Source organism: Lampetra planeri, chromosome 37 (genome assembly GCF_965212315.1).
Source record: "Lampetra planeri chromosome 37, kcLamPlan1.2.h2, whole genome shotgun sequence".
In the NCBI taxonomy this organism is placed as follows: domain Eukaryota; kingdom Metazoa; phylum Chordata; class Hyperoartia; order Petromyzontiformes; family Petromyzontidae; genus Lampetra; species Lampetra planeri.
In genome coordinates, this window is record NC_136143.1 from 9,307,266 (window position 1) to 9,322,513 (window position 15,248).

General features: G+C 50.2%; 1 protein-coding gene across 1 annotated transcript in view; it reads right to left on the reverse strand.

Annotated features, from left to right (window-relative positions):
- The window catches only part of AKAP1 (A-kinase anchoring protein 1), a 40,672-nt gene extending 28,384 nt beyond the window's left edge, over positions 1 to 12,288 (reverse strand). Inside the window, exon 1 of the mRNA XM_078612019.1 lies at positions 12,049 to 12,288. Coding sequence (XP_078468145.1) covers positions 12,049 to 12,263 — 215 coding nt within the window. The 5' untranslated portion in view covers positions 12,264 to 12,288. The remainder of the gene's footprint in view (positions 1 to 12,048) is intronic.
- Between the last annotated feature and the right edge of the window lie 2,960 nt (positions 12,289 to 15,248).

Consider the following 15,248-nt stretch of genomic DNA (forward strand, 5'->3'; position numbering starts at 1 on the left):
CCGCTACTGCAGTCTTCACTCCTTTAAAAATTAACCCGTAAAAACAAAGTTTTTCACTATAAATCCTTTATATGCGTGGCGGCTAGAGTCCTCTCGTCCTCTGGCTTGAGATGGCTGCCCATTTGGGTCGGATGATTGTCTGCCAGCATTAAGCAATTGGTAATTAAATATTTTTAAAAAATTCCCTAAACAGTGTAAAATTTAGGAAAAATGTTTTCACGAAAATTAATTGTCACGCACAACGAGTCTGTGTGGAAAATGTCAGCTCGATTGGATCACGGGAAGTGGGTTAAAAAACGACCGAAAGATTTGCACGGTCGTAAGCAAGCAAGCACGCAAGCACGCAAGCAAGCAAGCAAGCGAACTTAATATAAAGGATTTAAAAAGGAGGAACGGACGAGATCCACGCCGCTTCTCAACAGATAATTGAGCGGATAACAACATCACACCGTATTCTTGTACAGGGAAATTTAATTTTAAAAAAAGTTACATTTTTCTTGTTTCTCCCTTGTGATGGGACTTTGTAGGATGAACGTTGAGATTTATAAAGGGCAAGGGGGGACCAATAAAGTCTGAATTGGCACTGATAAGGGGTTTGACAGGTATGCAACATCTAAAATTACATCTTTAATCTGCTCCTATTAATCCATATGGAAGAAGACGTGTGCCAATCTTGGTTTTAACTCGCAGACGATTTTGTCAAGGCGGTGTGTCGGTTATGGGTTTGTGTAACCACGCTTCACCATGCTGGTCAATGGAAAACAGACGAATCAAGCCGAGGCACAGATCCGGTTCGGATATCACCGAGGAGAGCCGTACGGGCGAGATGCCAACTACCTCGCCTGGTACGCAGGAGGTCATCGGTTAGATCCCAACCCTGACACCTGTATATTTGTAGTTTACATGTCTCTCTCTCCCCGTGGTCGTGTGGATATTTTTTTGACCAAATGTTCCATTTTTTCCCCTCCACATTTTTAATCGATGTGCATTTCAGGGTATTTGGCTGCTATAAACGTTCCACGTAATTTCTTTGTTGAGCTATCATTTGTGATAGGCAGGTCGCTTCTGAAAAATAGTTGCAAAGCTCAGTGGGCCGTACCTGCTAAAATAAAGACTTTTAGTTGATGCATAGCCGGGAAGCAAACTCGGGTGACCAGGTTGGTAGCGCAGCGCACTAACGACTGTTTCAACTGCTCCGTATTCATTTATTGTGGGAGACTCCGAAACACCACATTCCTACACTAGTTCCCAAGTCTCTAACTTAGAATTTCAATGCAACCGATTGGTTTTTTTTTTTACTCACAAAAGTGTCAAATTTCAATATTGCATTCACAGGAGATGTTTAGCGGTCACCGAGGAGGAAGAGGAAGATCGTGTTTCTGTTGAGTAAGCCTCCTTCAGGTAACCAACAACTTTTCCGCTGTGGTGATGGATTTTACATAATACAGGGAGTCCTCTACTTACGAACGAGTTAGGTTGCAGGTCTGTTCGTAAGTCGATTCCAAACGTGTTCTACGGCAAGTACACTAAACACGGGGAATGGCTTTAAAAGTTGTATAATCTCCTGTACATGCAGATACCACTGGTTCTTCATGTTCTGCAGATGCCACCGCCACCATCTATTGCGCGGCAGTTCAACTTACGACTATCGGTCCGAACAGGCAAATGGACATACGGACCAGGTTTGTTCGTATCTCCGAAAGTTTGTAAGTCGAGGAGTTCCTGTACAACGGAAACCGAAACAAATAAACGCCTCTTATCTACGAGATGCCCATCTGGGCTGCGTGTGCGGGCCTGTCAGATACACGCCAAGCTACCGTTTAAAGAGTCAATAAAAACAGGGTACGAGAGAAATAAGAATAGGCTTTACCCTTTCTGGCATTAAAACAGGCGTCAAGATGTTCAAACACCAAACAGAAACCTTTTTCAACTGTTCGCCTTTCAAGTTCTCTGGTGTAGGCCAATCAGTTTCAAAGACAATGCCCACATTTCGATTTAAAGCTTTCGTGACTGCAGGGATTCATCTTCTTGGTTCTTTCGGTAAAGTCACGTAGAAGGGAAATAAAAAAATAAAACACTTTTTTCTTTTATTATGTTTTATTTTGATTATTTTATTATTTCCCTTCTACGTGACTTTACCGAAAGAACCAAAAAGATGAATGCCCACATTATCAGAGCATGTTTGTTTGCATATTCATCACAAGTACGTGTGGTTAATGCGAACTTGATTCCTTGCAAAAAAGGTATCTATTTGGCGTTTGAACATTTTAACACCCGTTTTATTGCCAGAAAGGGTAAAACCTATTCTTATTTTTTCATACTTTGATACTGGCAAAAAAAAGGTCCCGAATATAAACACTTTAAAGAGTACGTTCGCTCGTAACATCACTGCAGTGACGCTATTAAAAAGTCCTGCAGCACGCTGCTATCACGTGACCAGAGCGCCACAATGTGATGACATCGCGCGCTTCAACGATCGTTTCTCCTCAAGAGTATAGCCTCCAACTTGTGGGTCGGACTTTCTGGGACGAGCATCGAAGGTGCAGGCCCGCAATCCACTGCTGGATGAGGGCCTCCCCACGCCACGAGACTTGTGGGGGTCCGTTGTGCTTCACCACTGCTGCGATAAATGTCCACGCGATAAGCCACTTTCGTTGCGCTATCATTTGTGGCAAGGTCGCTTCTGAAAAAGCTCGTAGCTCGGTGGGCTTGACCTGGTAAAATAGATTTTAGCGATTTGTTTACCTTTGCTATACTTTGCACGCCCATCGTGCAACGTTCTGACCCCCGTGCCGCTACTGGACATCAGTGAGTAAAGAGCTTTACGGCTCATCGGATTCCTCCTCCAGTATAAACAAATAGTCTGATTCTGGTTCATGAAGGTTGGGAGCATAAACGCGCAGGACATTGCATTTTGTTTCACTGCCCTCCGCTGTCCACCACGTGAGCCCCACATCCTTCGACAAACTCTCACGTGCATGGTGGTGGTCCACTCAAGCGCTACCCAGGCTCAAGCCCCGCTTGATCAAGAGATCGGATGGATTCAGGGCAATTTGGTCATTGGAGAAGCCACAATAAATAAGAGCGTCGTTTTTTGGGAGCGACGGCTTCCTCCCAACAGATGGCGCAACAAATTTTAAACGTGGAGCCAAGAAACCACTAGTTTTAGTTCATGCAAATACTTTGACCCAAAATGTAAAAAATGTAAGTTCATCTCCTTCAGAAGGGTTGTAACTTGCTTTGTTGAAATATATATTTTTTCTGTATTTATACAACAAAACACAGAACGCACGGTCGTTATATACAGGGAATGTGACCGAAATAGAACGGAGTAAACAAGCCAACTATCCCTGCAGGTTCGGCCGCTTCGAAAAATCACCGGGAACGCACAGACCTCGGTGGCATCTCGGAGCATCAGCAGGGTTAGAAGCCTGGTGAACGCTTGGATGCGTAATCGCCAAGCCTTGCCAGGCGTTGTAGTAGGCATGGACTGTGTGAAGTGGCCACCTGATGATGGAAGCTACGTTACTTTACCGAAAGAACCAAAGAGAGTATAGGTTTTATCCCCCCCCCCCCACCTTCATGCTGGCTACGTACGGTGCAAACGAAGTTCTACATACATACAGTACATACGTAAAGGGGTGCCCCCATTTAGGAAAAAAAAACCACACAGCTTGGGATAATCCTTGCCCCTCTGGAAAATGAGCAGGACCAAGCAAGCCTCGTTAGGGCAGTGGCGTGGGCTGGGTGGGTGCCCTTCAGTCCACCCCCAGCCGCACCCGCTCCAGTTTTGTGCCGATGTTGGCGTCCCACACGTGCGCCGGTGCCCAGGGGGAGCGGTGGTGTTGGCGTAGGCTCTGTTCAGTTTGTTGTCCTTGCCCCGCACCTTCGGATTCACACGGTTGGCTATGTACGGCAAAAGAAGTTCAACATGCATGTACGTGGCGGTTGGCACACTGTGCTGCGAAAGCTGCCACACACCATTGAGCTCGATTCCTGGCCTTGAGCTCACATCAATCAGGCAGCACGCGATATCTGAACCGGTGCAGAGTGCCCCAGCTACACAAACCTGCAATAATCGGTGCGGTGAAGTATGGTTAAAAACAGCCCATCACTGACACGGTGTGATCGACTAGAACGTTGAAGCATTTTTTTTTTTAGATAATTTGGTTCCCGTGGAAGGTTTCAGCGCTTGGAGCGAAATGTTACCAGATATAGCCTACCGAGCTACATAGCTCTCTTTCTCAGAAGCGACCTGGCCACAAATGATAGCGCAGTTTAGTGGGTTATTACGTGGACATTTATAGCTGTCAAATACTAGAAATGCACGTTTTTTTCTAAAGGCGGAAGGGAAAAAACCGGACTCGGAGAAAAATCCACGTGACCACGGGGAGAGAGAGAGAGACATGCAGCAGGCGTCAAGGTCGGGATCGAACCTACGACCTCCTGTACACCAGGCGAGGTAGTCAACATCTCCTAGCCACCATGGTGATGATGATGAGAGGTAGAGAGAGACACGCAAACTCCAAATATACAGGACGCATCGTCAGGGTCGGGGGATCGAACCCACGACCTCATGAATACCAGGCGAGGCAGTTAACATCTCACCACTTCATGCCCAAACAACACAGGAGACAACGCGCAATCACAACCAGAGAGCTGTGATTTCATTTTGGCGCAGCGTGCAACTGTGATTGGCCGAGGTTGTCCAAGCCTCTTCAGTTTATAATTGCGCAACAAAATTTTTTTTAGACTCTTTGAAGAAGTTTAGAGAACTATAAAGTTTTACCACCGCATTGTGCGCTCCCATGGTTCGCCGCAGACAACCCCCATGAGACAAGCCATCTTCAAGCAGCTTGTTGCTCTAAACTATTTTTTATGGGGGCAGAGGTTTGACCATACTTTAGCACGCTGTCTATTGCGAGTTGAAGAGGAGCAAGCAGCAACGAACGACTGGTTCAGTTTCACGTTTACTAAAACGGCAATGTTGTTCAACTTGGCAAATTACAGAGTATGAATAAATTACTTTGAAGAAAGAAAAAAGCTTGCGCATAACCCAACTCCTCGTTCACGCCATTAAAATAGACTGCACAATTGGCGTGGCAAAAATTCCCTCCAGAGCCTGACGCCAAAGCACCGGGCCTGCACAGGTGAGCATTAGCCATTCAAACCACAAGCAGGCATAGCCCACCGTGCACGCGCACACACACTTTTACACTCACACACTTACACTCACCCTGCACACACATCGGTGACCTTGTGGAAATTATGTCATGCATTTATCCTAGAAAGCCTCAGCGAGTTTCAGGAAAACATCTTTCAACCGCGGTGGTTCTTGGCTAAATGCCTTCTTAGAAATAAAAGGAGTGTTTTGCATGTGATAGGAGAGGATCAAGATAAACCCCCCCCACACACACACACGAGGGTAACACTCACAGATGTGTACGGAGAGATTCACAAAGCCAGAAACCAGTGTTGCAGTCTCCCATTCGCACAAGAGGCGAGGATGGTTGGAAATTTTACAAATCTTCACAATCTACAAAATCGCACTACGGCAAGTCCTCGCTTAACGCGTGCTCGCACAAACGCGGTTTCGCTATAAAGCGGTTCTCCTGTTTGGGAACTCGTTTCCCACAACCCAGAATGCGCGCAGTTATCACGCGGTTTCTGATCGGTCCATGACGAACTACTCTCTTGAGCTGCACGGGAATTCTGGGTATACGCGTGGAATGATACAGTACGCGGCGGCGTACCATCGTCTCTGTTCTTTGTCCCGCCGCCATCTTACCGAGTGCACGTACGTCGCACCTTGCCAAACTTTATCGCGATGTTATCGGCGCCATATAAATATGTCACGGCGAAATTGTTTTCGCTTCACAGAGCACTTTTCAGGAACGCATCTGCCACGTTCAAGGAAGCCGCTGTACTTCCGAACCGTTACAATGCAGATTTACAATGTGCAGGAAAATAGTGAGACGTCTTCAACATGCGGAACAAGCCGGTGTGTGTGAGGGTATCGGCAGCAGCTGGGAGACAGGGATGGACGTTGGAGCTATGAGGTTCCTGCAGAGTAAAATGCCAGAGTTTAAGAAGCACAAATATTTGCTCATCATCAGCCATGGCCAATCCAATAATGGAGGAAGGCCTCCTCCTTCAAGTCGTCACACCACCTCTCACGGTCTCCCAATGCAACGATCCAATCCAGCTCACGCACGTGACCCCAATATCATTGCTACATCTCAGCAGTAGACAGGACAGGCAGCCAAAGGAGAGGGAGAAATGCTGCCTCCTTTGGCTGCCACTCTGTAGACCACTGGCCATCATCCCTTGAAGCCCACCGACTCCTCGAAAGTGTGTAACAATGTCACTGGATTTACATATGCTCACTGATCCAAGTCTTATTCCGTCTCCGAGTGAAATTATGAGCAGGCAGCTCTTCACGTGTCTCTGCACACTTTTTAGCTTTTGTTTCCGTTTCCGTCATCAATGTTTATGCTTCTGATCAATGCGTCACAGACGGTAATGTAGAATAATTAAAAGTCTTCTTTGGCATATTGGTATGCTGCACTTTATTATTAAGTTCAATCTTGACCAAGGGTGTTTTTTTTTTTAGCAAACAAGGACTTCAGTTTGGGCAACGTTAAGTTGCAAAAAGTTAGAACCATTATAAAATGAGACTTGTGTCAGGGCAGCATGTGACTGGGCAGTGAGGTTAGGGTTGTGGAGGCAATGGAAATGTTAAAGGGGGCCCATGATGGCGAGATGGTAACTACCTCGTCTGGTGTACAGGAGGTCGTGGGTTTGAACCCGACCCTGACGCTTGCTGTATATTTGGAGTTTGCGTGTTCTCCCTGTGGTTGCGTGGATTTTTCTCCGGGTCCTCCGGTTTTTCCCCTCCACATTAATAAACATGCGCCTAGAGTACTTGGCCGCTATACATTTTCCCGCGATAAGCCACTTCTCATTGGAGCTATCATTTGTGACCAGGTCGCTGCTGCAAAAAATAGTTATATAGTTCAGTGGGCCTTGCCTGATAAAATAAAAACAAGTTTACAGTTTAAGTCGTTGCTTATAGAACTGGGTGACATCAACGTAGAAATCAATAGCGAAGCTGATTTTGCAAAGTGGGAGAGCACAAAAGGCCCAATACAACACCAAAAGCAGCCGAGAGAGAAAACTGGCCCATCAAAGTTGGTTCGGAGAAGAGAACGCGTTTCTCGACACCGAGCAAAGTTACAATAAGTAAAAAGTTACAATAAGTAAAAAGTGTGCTGTACTTGGCCCTTCCCCCCTCTCCAACCATTATATAAACGGAGTGGTAGCTCCTGCAATCTCTCATTTACTTGATACAGCTGTCGTGGCTGTGACGGTTCCACCTGAAGACGGAAGCTTGTGTTGCCTCCGAAACGTCGTGATTTTTATTTTACTTTTATTAATTTTAATGTTTTACCTACGTGACTTTACCGGAAAAAAACTAAGAATATGAATCCTTGCAGTCACGAAAGCTTCAAATATAGAATTAAAGTTACAATAACTTGGGGAGAAGCGAAACGACGACGAGGGAATTCTCCAAGTCGAGTGGCGAGGGGCAAAGAGAAGCGGCAAGAGAAGTGTCGTGACCCGCCGTGTGGTGATTGAGAGACGTCATTGACGAGACGGAGCAACCGGACCGCTGGAACAATTTAGCCAACATGGGTGCACGGGTTAAATGGGCAAAGTAACGAAGATCGAACGATCAATCGAATGCATTCAGGGTGATAGGAATCTGAACAAATAGGAACGAGCTTAATATTTCTGTAAAAAGCACGCAACTACGAAGGCCCAACTTTTAAAACACAATAATCATGGTGAATACAGGGCACCATTACATTCATCCCCAAAGGGCAATTTTACCAAAACATCGGTGAGCTTTTTCTACATGCTGGGTGTGTTCCCTTATATTGCACTGTATTTAGTTTAGGAAGTTCAGCAGGATGGAATGGCAGTAGTTTTCTTGTATTTACCGCAGTCTGCGTCAATACGCAGCTGCGCATGTAAACAAAGATTTATCAATGGAGAGGCAGGAATGTTAAGGAGAAACAAATTATTTTTTACAAAAAATGTTTGGCCTGTATTTTAGCGATCCGATCGATCCCAACCGGCAAAGGGAGCAGATGGGGGTGGATCGGGATTGGGAGAGAGATGTGAGCCGGTTTGCGACACCTGGATCCTGCTTGGAACAGGCATGATGCTGGTTCTGGGACAACCAGTTCAGGACCGAAGAAATGGGGTCGAATCGAGAAACATACGGTGCTAAACTTCCTAAACTATACGGTGCTAATTACGGTACATGGAGCCACCCTCAGGGAAACGTGGAGCCACAGTCACAAAAGCATCCAGCCACGTTAAAGGCAACATGGAGACAACTTCAGGGACGCATGGAGCCATCCGAAGGTAAATATGAAGCCATGTCGTTAATTGTGAAATTTCGGTCACAGTTCCTATGATCACTGTTACATTGCTTACGGCTTTATTTCGGCGAATTCGAAAAGGTTTTTTGGCTTGGCCATGTTTGTTTGTTGTAGTACGGAGTTAGAATGATGACTTTAATCTAAGTTGTCTTGTGGTTGTTGTTGTTGGACTTGCATCCCACTGGGATTTTTGCACAGAAAGTTGGTGTACGGTGCTTTTTTTCTGGAAGACTTTGCAGTTTTTTCCTGGATTTTTCTGTTCGCGCATAGTCACTTTAAAATGTTTTCTTGTTTATGTTTTTTTGTTTGTTGCGGTTGCACCCGATTCAAGAGCCGAATGGCTCACAGGGCTATACCTAATAAATGAAACTCAAAACGAAGACATCGGTGTCGCATACACATGGAGGCATTCTGAGATATGTAAGACAGCCTCATCGTGGAGCCACCGCAAGGCTCGTGGAGCCACTGTGAGCCTCCTATTGGAGCCACTGTGAGCCTCCTATTGGAGCCACTGTGAGCCTCCTATTGGAGCCACTGTGAGCCTCCTATTGGAGCCACTGTGAGCCTCCTATTGGAGCCACTGTGAGCCTCCTATTGGAGCCACTGTGAGCCTCCTATTGGAGCCACTGTGAGCCTCCGATTGGAGCCACTGTGAGCCTCCTATTGGAGCCACTGTGAGCCTCCTATTGGAGCCACTGTGAGCCTCCTATTGGAGCCACTGTGAGCCTCCTGATGGAGCCACTGTGAGCCTCCGATTGGAGCCACTGTGAGCCTCCGATTGGAGCCACTGTGAGCCTCCTATTGGAGCCACTGTGAGCCTCCTATTGGAGCCACTGTGAGCCTCCTATTGGAGCCACTGTGAGCCTCCTATTGGAGCCACTGTGAGCCTCCTATTGGAGCCACTGTGAGCCTCCTATTGGAGCCACTGTGAGCCTCCTATTGGAGCCACTGTGAGCCTCCTATTGTAGCCACTGTGAGCCTCCTATTGGAGCCACTGTGAGCCTCCTATTGGAGCCACTGTGAGCCTCCTATTGGAGCCACTGTGAGCCTCCTATTGTAGCCACTGTGAGCCTCCTATTGGAGCCACTGTGAGCCTCCTATTGGAGCCACTGTGAGCCTCCTATTGGAGCCACTGTGAGCCTCCTATTGGAGCCACTGAGAGAGCATCTCACGGGCCATGTGTCACCCACGCCGCGTACAGTGCGGGGTACAGTGCGCGCACGCAATGTCACCGCGCTCCGCCCACGTGGTTTCTCTCCACGCCGCTGCTTCTCTTATACAACTATTATAACTTTCGATTTAAAGCTTTCGTGACTGCAGGGATTCATCTTCTTGGTTCTTTCGGTAAAGAAAATTAAAAAAAAGACATATTATGTTATATTTTTATTATTTTATTATTTCCATTCTACGTAACTTTACCGAAAGAACCAAGAAGATATTATAACTTTTTTACACAGCGACTGTTTCTACTTCTGCTGCTACCGCTGCAACAGAGACAGCAGCTGCGGCTGAATGAGCCCCCCCCCCCCGGCCACACCGAGGTCACGGCCGGCAGCAGCGGGCAGGCATCAAACACCCCCCCCCACACCTCCTCACCCCCCCCCCCCCAACACCTCATCACACCCCCCCCAACACCTCATCACACCCCCCCCAACACCTCATCACACCCCCCCCACACCTCCTCACCCCCCCCCAACACCTCCTCACCCCCCCCCCAACACCTCCTCACCCCCCCCCCCAACACCTCCTCACCCCCCCCCCAACACCTCCTCACCCCCCCCAACACCTCCTCACCCCCCCCCAACACCTCCTCACCCCCCCCCCCCAACACCTCCTCACCCCCCCCCCAACACCTCCTCACCCCCCCCCCAACACCTCCTCACCCCCCCCAACACCTCCTCACCCCCCCCCCAACACCTCCTCACCCCCCCCCAACACCTCCTCACCCCCCCCCCAACACCTCCTCACCCCCCCCCCCCAACACCTCCTCACCCCCCCCCCCAACACCTCCTCACCCCCCCCCACACCTCCTCACCCCCCCCCCAACACCTCCTCACCCCCCCCACACCTCCTCACCCCCCCCCACACACCTCCTCACCCCCCCCCACACACCTCCTCACACACCTCCTCACCCCCCCCCCCCACACCTCCTCACCCCCCCCCCACACACCTCCTCACCCCCCCCCCACACACCTCCTCACCCCCCCCCCACACACCTCCTCACCCCCCCCCCCACACACCTCCTCACCCCCCCCTACACACCTCCTCACCCCCCCCACACACCTCCTCACCCCCCCCCCACACACCTCCTCACCCCCCCCCCCCACACACCTCCTCACCCCCCCCCCACACACCTCCTCACCCCCAACACCTCCTCACCCCCCCCAACACCTCCTCACCCCCCCCCCACACCTCCTCACCCCCCCCCACACACCTCCTCACCCCCCCCACACACCTCCTCACCCCCCCCCCCACCTCCTCACCCCCCCCCCCCCCCCACCTCCTCACCCCCCCCCCCACCTCCTCACCCCCCCCCACACACCTCCTCACCCCCCCCCACACACCTCCTCACCCCCCCCCACACACCTCCTCACCCCCCCCCCACACACCTCCTCACCCCCCCCCCCCACCTCCTCACCCCCCCCCCCCCACCTCCTCACCCCCCCCCCCACCTCCTCACCCCCCCCCCACACACCTCCTCACCCCCCCCCACACCTCCTCACCCCCCCCCCCACACACCTCCTCACCCCCCCCCCCCCACACACCTCCTCACCCCCCCCCCAACACACCTCCTCACCCCCCCCAACACCTCCTCACCCCCCCCCCACCTCCTCACCCCCCCCCCCACAACACCTCCTCACACCCCCCCTCCACCTCCTCACCCCCCCCCCCCCAACACCTCCTCACACCCCCCCCCCTACCACCTCCTCACCCCCCCTCACCCCCCCCAACACCTCCTCACACCTCCTCACACCCCCCCCCCCCAACACCTCCTTGCCACCACCAACCTCGTCAGCCTTGCCATCACCACCACCACCAACCTCGTCAGCCACATCGCCTTCGGCCCCTCGTCGTCAGTAACGTCTTTACCCTCACACTATGACAGCGCCCGTCACCTCGTCACCACGTGTTTTACTTTGACAACCTCACTCACTGTGATCGCTGCACCAGCTACCTCAAACCCCTTGCTGACTTATCATTCTTACCATCATCATCATCATCCCTCTTCACCTCGTCTGTGTAATCAAACTCTTCCTTCACCTCATCGCTCTCATCTCATTTGTAAAACTCACGCCATCCCAGCTACGCCACCAATCAAGGAATCACGGAGCACTTTTGCAAGTCCACTCCAGCTGCTGCTGCCTGCTGCACCGCTCTTCCAAACCCATGGGGACAAACCACACCGGGGCCCCGTCCACAGCAATGTGGAACTTCCCAACCAACCCCCAACCCCGCCCGCCCCCGAAGCCACCCCAAATAATCCATCGTCAACCACGCACCCAGCAAGGCGCTCGCGGACATTGCTGCACACGAGGTGCGCGCACTTTGACACTTTGACTTTGAGTATCAACAACAGCGCAGGCATCAACCATCCCACCTCTTCCGTGGCGCCGACTGCTGGTGGAGGCCGCGCTGCGAGGAGGTGAACCTGATGCTAGAGCCCTCCTCCTCCTCCACCTCGTTGTGGTTGTGTTCCCCTCGTCCTCCTCCTCCTCGCTGCTGCTGCTGCTGCTGATTCTGATTCTCTTCGTCTCCTGCTGCCGCTGCTTCCCACGTGGTTGCGTGTGGGCCCGGCGGGAGCGGAGTGCGCATGCGCGTGGCCAGCAAGCCCCGCGGATTTGTAGCCAAATACGGGCACGAGGCTCCCCCCCCAACTCCCCTCCCCTTCCACCCACACACCCCCAGACCCCTCCCCTTCCACCCACATACCCCGCCCCTCAGCACACGTGGTCGGAGCTATCCTCACCCCCACTTCATTGCCTCTCCTTCTCCATAACCCCCCCCCTCCACACGAACCTCATCACGTGGTAAGAAGTGACCCCCCCCCCACTCCAACCACACATCCACCCACGTGGTGACCCCCCCCCCACTCCAACCACACACACACCCACGTGGTTACAGGTACCCCCCCCACTCCAACCACACATCCACCCACGTGGTCACAGGTACCCCCCCCACTACAACCACACATCCACCCACGTGGTGACACCCCTCACTCCAACCACACATCCACCCACGTGATGACAGGTGACCCGCCCCCCACTCCAACCACACATCCACCCACGTGGTGACGGGTATCACCCCGCCACTCAAACCACCCATCCACTTCGCGCCACCCCTCTTAAATAAACGTAAAAACATCGTGTGTATATTACAGGTGGGCAGCAGAGGGCAGTGCAGCACAATCCATTGTAGGGTACTATCTATGCTCCCTGCGATTATGCTCACGAAGCCACGATGACCAGCACGGTGAAGTCTGGTTAAAAAAAAAAACCACACCGTATAACTGACACGACTTTGTGGGAGGTCATTATCCAGCAGTGGAGTTCACACGGGGCAAGGCACGCCTCACACCAAGACCGTAATTATAATATATATTTGGGGGGGGCACATCCCCCCCCAATATATATTATAATTGCTATTCTATGCAAATAAAAAGAACAATTTGCTAAACCTTGGCCACGATATCTGGACTTGTCTTCATATAAATCAATGCATAGATTTCTGTTCATATGATTGTGGTTATGGTTGTACTTTATTAATCCCTAATCTCTGCCATTACATACAATGAAACAAGAAATGGTAAAAAAAGTTCAAACAGAGCAATGTAAATACAATACACTATTAGACATAATTGTAAAAAATAAATGAAAAGTCCATCCCATGTGTTAGTGAATTTGAAAATATTTTAGGCAGGAAATGAGTTTTCAAATGTAGATATTTTTTCTGGGTTGGGACCCCCAGACCCCCTGGAAGATTTGCCCCCCCCCCCCCCAATGTTGACTCCATGGCTGCGGCCTTGCTTTGTTGGAGTGCCCACCCATCCACACCAGCCCAGGCCCCGACCCAGTTCCGCCACCACCACCACCCACAACACGTTCAAGCGAAACTTTATTCGCGCCTTCAACATCATTTTGTAATTCATTCTCCCCCCCCCCCCCCGGTTAAATCGTTGTGAGCAATGCGATTACACTCTCTCCCTGGGGGACTGACAACGTGACCTGAACTGAAAGGGCGCGCACGTGCCCTGCTAGTCATGCTGAGTGAGAATCCACATCTCACGTTCAACGTTCAACAAGACTTGCAGAACCTGAATTGTTAGAGCCATGAAGGGCAGTGACAGACAGGGAGGGCGTGCGTACGCAGAGGTGACGAAATAATGAGATGATAAGGGTGCAGCCCTGCAAATTACCTGCTCTTACCACCGCTGACAGAATGACCTCCACTAGAGGGAGCTCTAGAGAGCCCCTCTAGAGATTACTTGGCCTACTCTTCCATGTTAGCCATACGTCTTGAAAGCGGTGGGAAGTGCTCACGCTTTACCCCGCCAGATAACGTCCTCCTATTCCGCTGGGTGGACAGTGGGCAGGGAGATATTTAAGAAACTTTCCCATGCCTATTGTCATCAACTACCGCGCGGGAGATCGAATCGAACCCACGATCTCCGGATTTGAATGTCCAGTGTAAGAACCATTGCACCATGGCGCCACAACAATTTTAAAAAGCAGAACTTATCAGATTGTAATATTTTTTAGATTGCATTGCACCGTGGCATTAAACGTGACGTTTTTTTTAAATGCATGCAAGGTCACAGTCACACTGTGCAATGTATTAATATTGTCCTCATTTATACTTGTAGCTTTGGAATTCCCAGTAATAATATTAGCTCCGTCTTTTGTGAAGCTACTGCTGGATGATGCCCCCCCCCCCCAAGCCGTGTTGGGCATGGGGGTTTGTTTGACCATACTTCACTATGCTGGTCAAAATTGGATGAAGTGAAGTAGGGGGAAGATCCAGAACCAGTTCTGATATCATTTGCCACTATTTGTTAGCCATGGCCATTAATCAAACTCAAGATTAGTAGGTTTGTAGCAGTGCGCTAACCACTGCACCACCAATCCACCATGTAAATGCCTGTAACATGTAAAACACGTGACGCCAAATGCACAGCAATTGCATTTCATTGCGTGCAGGTTGTAAATACAAAGTTTTAACGGAAACACAATTGAATAAATAAAAAAAAATACCAAGACCATTTTTACCAGTGAAACAAACTCCACTTCTGTGACCTGTGTAGGGTAGAGTCAATCCGACATAAATCTACATGGCTTGCTGGTCAAAAATTATGGAGTCGTGCCCATCACCTGTTGACAGCTCTGAGCCATTGGTGGATATTCTACATTACTATGGCATGGACTAACAATTCCCTCGATTCAATTCCCGTTAGTGTGAAATTTCCCACATTTGAAGTCTCCTTCCTATTGGGTGGTTTAACACCCAGTAGCATCGCTATTCACACGCATAAGCCATTGCCTGCATCATAGCCCAAATCCCACGATGATGAGATTACCAACAAATAAAATCGTTAAACACATTCATTACAACAAACTCCATCAAGACCACATGACGCTCAATGAGCCTGGATAAAGAGCATACTGGTAGGAACCCACTGGTTCCACCAGCCCACAGGGAATTATTGTGTCCGTCCGTCGTGCAGGAAGGGGCTGGGTGGGGAGGGAGGGGCTGGGTGGGGAGAGGAGGGTGGGGAGGGGCTGAGTGGGGAGAGGAGGGTGGGGA